Source organism: Adelges cooleyi, unplaced genomic scaffold, assembly GCF_023614345.1.
Source record: "Adelges cooleyi isolate 19-005CV unplaced genomic scaffold, UGA_ACOO_1.1 ACOO_flye_CR_arks_rails_tigmint_CR_PRNA_21, whole genome shotgun sequence".
In the NCBI taxonomy this organism is placed as follows: Eukaryota; Metazoa; Arthropoda; class Insecta; order Hemiptera; family Adelgidae; genus Adelges; species Adelges cooleyi.
The window spans coordinates 9234274-9246084 of record NW_026095871.1 but is presented as its reverse complement, the minus strand read 5'-3'; the positions used below and the strand labels follow the sequence as shown (position 1 = coordinate 9246084).

Below are 11811 nucleotides of genomic sequence, written 5' to 3'. Positions count from 1 at the left end.
CGGCGGCGGCAGTCGTGTTCAGGACCTTCAGCCGTCGTCAACCCGTCGCCGGATACCGCGCATGGTGGATTCGCACGTGCTTTTGGTCGCCGCCGCAGACCGCAAGAAACCACCGGCCACTCCTCCGACCACGTCCGCCGCCGTCTCAGCGCCGACCACGCGGTCTTACGTGGCCGACATGTACGCCGCGACGGATGCCAGATACGGGCTGCGGTACGGACTTCAGACGTCCAACCTCGGAGTGCAAGACCCCAAAGCGTCGGCAGCCGCTGCGTTTTTCTTAAGGTCAGTTTTAATTTTTTTTCTACATAATATTGTGTTGTTATTGAAAAAGGAAACAAATCACTGACGATGAAAATGTATCGGGACGATTTAGTTTAAGACGTAAGACACTGAATATTATATTATGCGTGTTTTAGTTGATTTTAGTTAGTTCTATCCAACTCTTGAAACTCAAACGGTAACGTGTAATATAAGAACAATAATTGACTGATCATTTTGACAGGCCCATAACCGGCTTTGAATGAATTATGTAAAATTTGAATTGCGTTATCAACGTTGAAAATGTATGCGGTCGAACGTTTCAGTAAATTTGTCTCAATTTCAAACATACGTTACCAGAAATTATGTACGTTATCATTTAAGTTTTAAAATTAAAAATTAAGTTTAACTAAAATGTCTTGAAAAGGTAAAATTACAAAATTGCAATTCATTTTAAATAAGTTTTTTGCGTGAAATTTTTCATCCTGAAAAATATCAATTTTTTAATTATTGTTGCCAAGTTAAATTGTGTACATATTTCAATGATGTTTACTTATCATTGAGATTGAATAGGTTTTTATGTGCATTACACCGGTACACACAGAAACAAAATTAAGATAACAACTTTTTTAGTTATTTTTCTACAGCTGTTGTTCGGTTGAATTAAATTTAATGTTCGGCGGCATCAATACGAATCGAATACTTGTTTACATTCCGCTCGAGTACAAAGAACCACTAGTGTATGCGTAAAAAATAAACATGGTAATTATTTTCAATTTGACAATGGGAAGAACGTATAATAATAGTATAGAGTTTTCAATATTTAAGTGAATAGTCTATTACTTCCGAAAGGCGAGAGCTCCCGCTCAATATTAAAAAAAAAACTGGTTTTCATTATTAAAATATACATGCAACAAACGTAGTTAAAGAAAATAATATACTTGTATAAAAACCGGGTATGTAACTAAACGCATGTGGTACATGTGATTTATATTTTGTTTCTTTACAACATTATCAATCATATAATGGAACACATTAACTTAGGATCCAACGCATGCGTGACTTCTGATAACCTTTTTATTATAAATTTATCTTTGTAGCGCTTAAAATATCTAATTGTTCCCTTGTTTGATTAATAAAGTTTAAAGGGATTAACAAATCAAATCTGACGTAAGCGGTTATTTAAACTGGAATAATTTTCTTGGAAATGATTATGTTGGTCTTTTAGTATATAGTAAAATAATTTATATTATTATGTTTTATCTTTGGAGCCTATGATTTGGCTTAATAAGGTCGTTCATCGTCAATGGACCCTTCGCAAACAGTGTACTCGTTTAGCGGTATCTCTAATACCCATCGTTTGAATATTGACAAACTTTCGGTCCCTTGCCTCCGGGCTGGTCTATGGGGGTTTAAACTTCTGAATGAGAAACTATAATAATTCTTATCAACGTGAAACTGTTTTTTTTTTTAATAAATTTACTTTAAAATAGCTTTGTCGTTCCAAGGCATTATAAAAACAACAATTTGCTTGTGTAGACGGGAGATTCTTTTTTTAAAGTAGTATGACAATATGATAGCTTGCGGGCCACGACGAATATTCCTATTTCGTTTCAAATGGCATAGAACGTTCTCTATTATTACACCATAATAGTGCAACGCTATTAACAGTAAGTGCTTGCTAAGCATATCTGATGAAGTTTTGCCAAAATACAGCCGCGGATGACCCTTTGTCGATGCGTTTGCTTGGAAAAATAAAAAATAATTATATTAAAATCCGTTAATAAAGTAAATGTATCCAATCACAAGTGGTAGCGTGTATTTGTTTCACGTTCACCGGTCAGTGAACACGGTCTCGTTTTGTCTTATTATGGAGTTTTGTAATTAACTATATTTTCATTTACGCTTGAAGGCTATACGACAGTTATCTTGGCGGATTTTATTTTTCTATCGACACCCTTAAATTGCAAAATCTCAAATGATAATGCAAGTAAAAGTTTTTTCTGTTGGTGGTAAAAACGCTCATATAACATCTTACATGTATCCCACGAATAGGTCAAAACCCTGCATCGCCTCCCCTAGTAGGTACATATATAGGCGATTAATGTTGTAACTCAAAGGTGTCACAACTAAATGGTCTGAGCACGATGCTGTTTAGTCGTGAACACCTTCTATAGCCAAAACGCATGCGACACTAATGGGAAATATTGTGTTTTTAGCCGAAGCATTTCGCTTTCACTATTTGATGTTTCAACAATTGAACATGTGCTCATTTTAAACATTTTTTAATAACCTTCAATTCCGGGGTGACCGTTCAACTTCCGGTTTGTGTATAGTATTGAAAACATCACGAGTTAGGTTTCGGGCGTAGTGAAGCACAAAAACAAAAAACAATTGACGCTCTGTATGCACTATTCATGCGATGATCAGCTCTTCGTCCGTGCCATTAGTTCCGTATACATTTTTAATGGCACAGAAGGGATGTGCGTTTCCCGTAGGAAGACGGAACGGCGCTTTGATGGTTCGGTGATCGCAGGCCGGTGTTGTGTTATCTGTCGGTTCGCGTATCCGGCCGCGGAAATACTTCCTCTGGGGTGGGATGGGTAGAGGTAGGGGGAGGTCGTCCCCTTTTATATGGTCCACTGCCGTTGCCACGGTTAGGCTGAAAGACAAAAAATCACAAGGAACTCGACGGATTGCCGACGTCGTTTTCGGTTGTGGTTTGGAGAGATCGGCTAATGGAATACTACTATTGTTTTTACGGAACCCTTTGAATATATTTTGCGTTTGTCGCGTATGCGGGTTGGTTCACGTCGAATCAACCCTTCTGGCAAAACTCGACTAATGCCCATACCGGAAAAAACGGGGCGCAACGAGAGCCCATTGTCTAAAGCGTGGTAATAATTGAAATATAAATCATATTAATCGATATTCTATATTGTGATCTCCTATCGTTCTCGTGAACTGTTTTCGGTTAGATTAGCTCGAGAATCATTAAACGACTCACATTAACTCTCATTTATGGTGGTCCGTTAATTTAAAAACACGTTAGTACTCAATTACTCGTTTAGTTGAAAGGGTATTATGTAGTATAATTACTACATAATACCCTTTCAGCTAAACGGAATCTGCGTTTGTTGTTAGACTCAAGCAAATCGTGTTATAATTTAGTCATTTTAAGGCCTGGGACAAGATAGATTGAAGAAAACGGCTGTTGTCTTTTACATGGTTGTAAAAAGATATTGTTAAAAACTAAACTTTTAACCAGCTGTGTAATAAATGAATAGTGTCGAGATGTGTAACCTGTAATCAGTGTTAGTAAACAAAGTAATTGGCTAGGTCCTGTGTATAAATTATTTTAAAAAATAAACGCAAACTTGCTATATAGTGTTTGATAGAAAATCCACCGCCGATTCTTTCTGAGTTTGGCGGTGCTGTGTGAAAGCTTATGATTTTTTTTTATAGCATCGCACGATGCCAGATAGCGTCCCTTGTACCGTTTCGCCGACCCTCTAATACTTGAAAAAAAAATATTAACTAGATTAACGTCGAATGGGGTCTGAACTCCTTTTCGAAATCACACTTCGCCCGATATATCCGTGGGATACCGTTGCACATGACCGTTTTCTTGAGCCTTTCCTGGTGGGGACCAGTCCGAAAAACTCGATTGCCATTATCGCGTTTGGGTGTATGTTCAAAAGGGGAGTGAGTGGGACTCGTTATAAAGTGCGGTGTCGGTCGGATGCACTCTAAATAATTCATAAGACCCCATAAATCAGACGGTATTAATTAAACTGCGTGTATAATATAATAATAATAATATTTTACGATGGTGGGGGGGGAGTGGAGGGGTATCGCGGTGACGGCGAATGAAGAAAAGGAACACCGCTGCGAGATGATGCCAACCGGGATGGCCGTTGTCGTCGCTAAATCGGTAGAATTAATAAGTACTTATTTTATTAATGTTTATTAAAATGGGGTGGGTGGGAAAATTGCGTGTGTTCCCGCTTAAACGTCCTTCGCGGACTACTGAATTATTATTATTATTATTATTATTATTATTATTATTACTATTATTGTTGTTCCTATACAAAAAAAAGTGATAGCCGTATAACATTATATAGAAACGAGCAGTGTACAATATTATATTGACAATATTTATTCGTAAATAATGGTGTTCCCCCAATGATAATAATTACCGAATGGGGGAAATGTATTTGTTATAGGTTTTGAAAACATTCTATTATAATATAGAATTTCTTAAATGACGGGGCGCAAAGGGGATAAACGTGTATTTATGGATTGTGGCGGTTTTAAAAACGCCTTTAGTGCGGAATTACGAATGAAGCTGACTAATCGTTTGTTTGAATAATTGTTTGTTTATTAGCTCAAAAACATACATGCGGATATTTATGACAGAGCACAGTTACTTATTTGATTTCGGAACTAGAAACGTCTAATTTCTAATCAAATATTAATTAGCAACTGCGCTAATTGGTATTTTTAGGAAAAATTATTTCTCTTTAAGACAAATTATAATTAACCGCAAACATGTTAGAATGGGTGCAAGTTTTAATGCGGTAGTTTTACGATCAATTAAATTGTTCAGTAAACGATCAAACTTTTGTATTTTTTTATAGCTTATAAAAAAAACTTCTCGAAAAATAACGCTGAAATCACAAGCGTTAATATCATCCTTTATATATTTTTTTATCGTACGTTGTAAAATTTTGAAAAAGTTTCACCGTTGCTACTTGTATAATATGTAGGTACATGCTTAATATAATATATCAAAATTAGCGTTATTTATTTTTTTAATGTATTATTTCGAGTGGCTGTCGGCGTTGACCCTGTTGGGAACGTAATTAGTTTAGGGTTTTACGATTTATACGGTTCGCCACGGGTCTAAGATTATGTCGAGGGTTTAAAGGTTTATGCGAGCGCTATACGTCGTCTCGCACTTGGTTAATTAAGCAAAGGGGCACCCCGTTTGATATCAATTACGGTATTTTTGAACTATATAATGTATGGGATGACTCTTTACAGGCGTACAGACACACTACAATGTAACCGCTGTCGATTGTCAGTTAATTGCCCGTAAACGCCGTCTCTTAAAGTCTAAACACAAGAGAGACGTGCTAGTGCAGTACATGTTTATATTGGGGGGGTTACGCATATCGTTTAAGCAACGCATCCGAAATGGAAGCCAAATAGATTAATGGACAATCGCATGGCCTGGACAAGAGGGTCAAATTATTCGTAGATGCGTATCAATGTCACAGACCGCAATGACAGTGTTTTTTCTATCTATTCCTCCTCGGCTCTCGCATAAACATAACACAGTGTATTATAGTAATGCATACGATTTGCGATTGCATATTATATTATGAGACGAGATCGTATAAATTGATATGACGGACGAGCTGCCTGCACACGACTGTGTAGATTTTTTTGTTTGCATATTACAGTTAGGTTATATTATGCCTGTTGGCCGTCGGACGCGGGTGAAAGGAGTCATCCGACTAGATTGTTTTACCCGACCACCTGAACGTACATACAATATGAAATCCCTGCCTTGGATGTATAATAAATATCTCAATCTTAAAACTGCATAATAGTCTTGGACTGCATTCATTCGGTTATGCTTACGAAAATGATGTAAAAGAAAATCCTACAAATGTGAACCGCTCAGAATGTCTTGTTAATGCACCGGCATAAGAGATTAATAGAGTTTAGAGGAAGGGTATTATATATTAATTGGCTCTACAGAAAAAAAAACTAACAAAAACGTGTCATGCTCCTCACCACGTGCTTTACCACTTTGTATCCTGCGTTTGTAAGTCTTGCTCCACCCGTCGCGCGGTTATGTTACCGACCATAATCGATTTGTTTTCGTCACTATCCCTCCGAAGTGCACCGTGTGTTGATTTACACGCTTAAGCACTGCAGGTAACGCGCGCATTAAAGAAACGGTCGTGTGAGCGGCTAATGAAGAACACATGTTTCAATTTGTTATGTAAACCCCGGCAGTGCGCATGTAAATAAAATATTACAATACATATTATCATACCGTCGGATATATATATATATATATACTCGCCACACGACCGTATAAGAAAATGATAATTAATACTTTCCCGCCGTGCCGTGACGTTTACCCTGTTCGTCCTCGGGTGTTTTCGGACAGAAGCCTTACTTTCTTCTTTTTGGGTAGACTGAGCTGCCCAAATTGGATTCTCAGCCCAAGGGCGTGAATCATTTATTCTGTGTATATTGACGATTCATTCCAGGAATTTGGTTCGTTTCTATTTCCATAATAATATGAATATTCCACGAGAGACGTGTAATTACCAAACTTATAACCCAATCGCATGTACCTTTTAACCGGACATGGTCCGGTTATTATATTGTCATCTGCTTGATGATTACAAGAACACCATGATAATATGGTCGGACAATCTAAAAACCACGCACTGACAATATATTGTATTGTGCGGTTAATAATCTCTAAGACTATAACCTCTTGGTTGGCCAAAGGTCACACAACCTATGGTGGCAAAATTCCCCGGTTAACATATCAGACGCAGTCAATATCTTTTGACTTTAACATTTTTTAACATAAAATATAATTTATCCCTCACCAGAGGATTTAAAATGTCTAAATTATCTGATTTTGTTCTCAAGAGGTGTGGAGACGGGTCTCAGATTAAAATATACTCTTAGTAGGTGTATACATTTTTAAATTATTTTAATTTATGCAAAATTTATTTAAATTTTCCATCGAGTTATGTAATAACAATTAAGTATATATTTTATTATATTGGAGACAAATTGACATCAATCGACTGACTTGCGATGATTGGCCGGCAATCAATTGTTCATGAATAATTGGCTGCTATCTCTTTTTTTACTAATAAGTCTATTATTTTATTATAGTTGTATAATTCATACTTAAATTAATGATTAATGACCGTTTATGAGTTTTAAGGTATGCACATGGCTATTTTGTTCGTATATAAAAAGGGATTGTTTTTTTTTGCCTATTTATATTTTTTTTGGTGGGTTTGAATGTACTTTTTCCCATTTTTGTTCAAACGGTTTCATCGTTATCTCGATGAAAGTCTTGCTCACGGTTATCCGGCGCCCCTTGTAGGTAAATAATAATGTACAGTTGGCGTGTGCCAAGAATGATCGATGGCGTCACGTCTGGTTTTTTCCACCTTGGGGCGGCGGACAAATCCGAATTTTGTCATAATATTTTCGGGTGTTGTGAGTTCCAGTTTTCCGTATTCGTCGGCACGCTGAACGGTTACAGTAGAACCCGCGTGTGTTTGAAACTGTAGCTTTGAAAACGAGGGGAAATTATATATACTTACCCCGCGACAATGGATATTATAATGGTGATGGATAACCGAGCGACGTGAATAATGACCTCTGGCCGGTAGACGTGCCACGAGTAACATTATTATTACCAAATATTACAATAATAATATTATTAAACCAACGAGGTCCGAATGGCCGACGGTTATATTCATAACGCATACAACAATTATTATGGGCACGACCCCCAACGATAACGTTGGACAGCTCAATGTTTGGCTTTATCAAATATCACTACAACCTAGTTGAAGTACGCGGTGCTATTGATTTGCTGCATGTTATTAACAAATCAATGACTGCGTGTGTATAATGCACCATAAGAATTTTTGATAAGATCTGTTGTGGTTGTAAGAATCAAGATCATATTGTAACGATGTGTCTGCCATTATATCCTTAGGCATTAGTCCATATCCTCTTTGTAAAGGCCTATTCGAGCCTTGAAGATCCGGTTATAGATTTAATATTAATTGTGTAGTACGGTTTCCACCGAAAATGCTTGAAGATCCCTGACTGAATTGCTAATACAAGTATTTTTACCCGAAACGGTATCGTACAGGAACGGAACATCGTCGCTTAAATTCGAAAATAAGGCGATTAAAACGTTATTTGGAGCCACCCGACCTACGACGGTGTGTCGATTAATCTAAGACTTTCATAACAAACATTTCCTCGTGCACCAACCCGTGCTAGATCGCTCGAGGTTGGAGACCTTGGATCCGGTTTTTAGGCCTCGGAGGTTAGGTTTATTTTTTATCTTATACCTTAAATCCTTTACCGACACGTCGCTGTGGATAATATATACTATAATGTAATAATAATAATAATAACAACAACACAAAATAAACTTATAAATAATGGCTGTTACAACAACAGCTGAGAGACGACAGCGTCGTTGGACACAATGCGGAAACTGTTCTACAGGTTGTAATGGAATCCATTTGCGGTACCCGTGAACATTATTTACTGACCGGACTGTGACTGTGTATAACTATTATATACAACACGAAGAATTTGAAAAACGACCTGGCCCGAGAAACACGAGATGCCTACCCCGACGAGAGTAGTCGCAACCCCGGGCCTAAGGTATATTAATATAATGGAAAGATGAATGTATATTGTATCTACTGCAAGATACATAGACGGAACGGTGAAAATAATATTGTAACCTAAGAAACGAATAACTGTTGCAAAATTAACTCACGCGCCTGATACAGATATGTTAGACATTAGCTCAGAGCTGACTTTGTCTTCCAAGAAAATGGATATGACTTGGACTAGGTCAGTCGATAAAATAATTATATAATCATTTAAACGTTGGAAACATGCTCTTTGTACAGTTGGAGCTTAAAAGCTCATATTGAAAACTTGCATTTTTTAGCATACTAATGTAACGGGCAACGGTATACAATCAATAATGCACTTAAAAGCTCTTCAGAGTAGTGACAAATTCTGAAGAAGATTTGAAAAATACAAATGTTTTAGAATACCCAATTTTAATATCTTCAGTGCGATATAAAAAGAGCTCGGTAGAATGTGTATCCAATTTCTTTTATTTGTCGAACACTCTTAGGGTGTTATTTTTTTTTCTCAAAGTAATATAGAATACATGATTTAATAATTATCTATTCTGTATCCTGTTTTCTGTATTTTAGTGGTGGTGCAATCTTTGAATTTATAAATCCTGTTTAACCGCTGGAACCTGAAACATCCGTCAAAACGAGTAAAACATATTAACATTTTAATATGAGTTATAGTAATTGTTGTACTGCGGTTGTATGTAGATCAAACGTTGTTTTAATTTAATCCATTTTAATTACACTATACACAGTATTCTCTTTACAACAAAAAAAAGAGCACTTTATGTATTTAATAAATTATGCAAATGGACTATCCCTATTGTATTTTTTCCCTGTCACTTCCACGTCAATTTTAATTACAGCATTAACATTCAATGCTCTCGTTAGTGAAATAATATATAATTTTGGTTTATGATCTCGTAAAAACGTCAGCGTTCCATTTGCCTAAAATACAAAAAATTAAATATATAATTCACGTTTATCTACATAATAAAAAATGATTACGTCGTTTTATGATTAAAATTCAAACACATTAAATTACGATTATAATTTGAAGTATTTTAACGCGTATTATGTTACATGTGTAAAGTTAGGTTTATTGAAAACGTTCTTGAGACTAATGTTCTAAGTGACTCGCGTAATACTTATACTTAAGCAGTCACTTATGCACTACTATTAATACTACTATAGTTCAATAATATCGTTATTCATGTACTGTATTATGTTATTGTACAGTAACAACCAAAAAAGTGTGTGGTTTCACGTTTGCTTATCATTGAAGTTGTGAATTATTACAACAAATAAATAGGGTGTTAAAAAGTTTGAAACCCCTTGATGTTCAGAGTCACTTTTGATTTTTTTTAATTTTTACTTTTAAATGTTATTAGGTGAAATTTAACGCACATTTTAAGCCCAAATCTGAAGTTGATTCTTTTACCTCAAAAAAAAAAAAAGATAAAATATTGTTGTACATTGTAATTATTCAAATTAAATTTTAACAAAATTCACATATAGTATGTAGTTAATATAAGCTGTGGATCCATCTGGCATCGAGACTTTGAAACGATATCATCGGACGCGATTGTCCGGACATGTCTTATAACAATGTTAATGGGAGCGCTGACAATAAATTTGTAATGTCTTTTTTTAAAAAAAAAATATAAACTCTGGACAACAGCAGCTCGACGAAGGGCGAAAAGAGTTCTCTAGAATTTATAATACTGTTTCCCGTCTTTTACAGTTTGTTTTATGATTTGCAGTTGTACTGCTGTGCACTTCTTCGCAAGCCGCTTAAAAATTAATTTACAAAAACGATCACCGAAGTGCTTTTGATGAAACGATGATTTCTCGGACTATATTATATATCTATAAATTTATTTTTTTTGCTCAATTTTTAATAGCTCAGCTGCATAATAACATACTGTTCTTAATGCGAATTTAGTGTGCGTCAGTCGTTAACATAATGCAGGTGCATATATACATACATCATCTACGACTTCATGGGTTTATTAAAATATTATGTTGGCTATTGCTATATTGGAATAGATATGGGATTCTTACAGGGTCATGTTTGCCGGTGTGTAGACAGTTTATTATTCATACATCGATATAAAGCCGAGTACATAAAATGCGTGTGATTATTATCGCGTTGAAGATGATTGCAAACATTTTTACAACCGCCCCAGCATCGGTAGACAATTTATTACACACTGAAATAATAATAATATGTGTTCACCTATCTACGCTCTATGCATATAATTCTTCAAAGCCGACACACCGCAATAAAACTCATATGAACGACGCGACTATGACAGTAATAATAATATGGAAATTCGATTTCAGTTGCACAGAGCAAACTTATGCACTATTGTTTGTACGCTGATGATAGTTTTAGATCTGAATGATGAAAAAAAAGGAATTAAAAAACCTTTGATCTCCTTCCTATAGCATTAAAAAACTATAGAAATGACGTCAAGTCGCTTATGCAACCAACGATTATACGAGGCTCAATGACGCGCCACTCGGTCGAAATGTATTATTATAGATTGTATATAATAACAGAATTGAAAATTATTGTATTAGATTATTTAAAGAAAGTACATATTGGAATAAAAACCATCTGAAAAGTAACATTGTAAGTTTTTCATTAAAATGTTTTCTGTAGTTAACTAAGTTTGAAAAGATCAAAATCTCACTTTATACAACTCCTGCCAAGTACGAGTAGAAGTTTTTGTTTTCTATAAAGCTCTGTGTTAAATTTTATAAAACAAAATTCTAATATATTTTTCAATTTTAGTCTTGCCACTGGCATTTTTTTCACAAATTTTTCATAACGAAATATTTGGTATGACATATTTAGAAACAATTTATTTTGTCAGTTATATAAATTGATATTAATGATTGAATGAAATATCTATTCATTTTTACTGAGATATCGGCGGGATACAAAATTATTATTCTGTATCAAACTTACAAATCTTATTCTGTTTTTTTTTTAAATAATTATTAATTATTACTCAGGCCAAAAGCTACAGATATCTACTTGAAAAATAGAAAAATTTAAAGTGTCTGAATCTTAGCTGCGGATATTCTC

The 11811-nt window shown here is 35.4% G+C and overlaps 1 protein-coding gene across 3 annotated transcripts in view; it reads left to right on the top strand.

The window, feature by feature from the left end:
* The first annotated feature begins 11 nt into the window (after positions 1-11).
* Positions 12-11811, top strand: part of LOC126834831 (kinesin-like protein CG14535) — a 113670-nt gene continuing 101870 nt past the window's right edge. For all 3 annotated transcript variants that reach the window (XM_050567019.1, XM_050567018.1, XM_050567020.1), the window contains exon 1: positions 12-285. In XM_050567019.1, coding sequence (XP_050422976.1) covers positions 62-285 — 224 coding nt within the window. In that variant the 5' untranslated portion in view covers positions 12-61. The remainder of the gene's footprint in view (positions 286-11811) is intronic.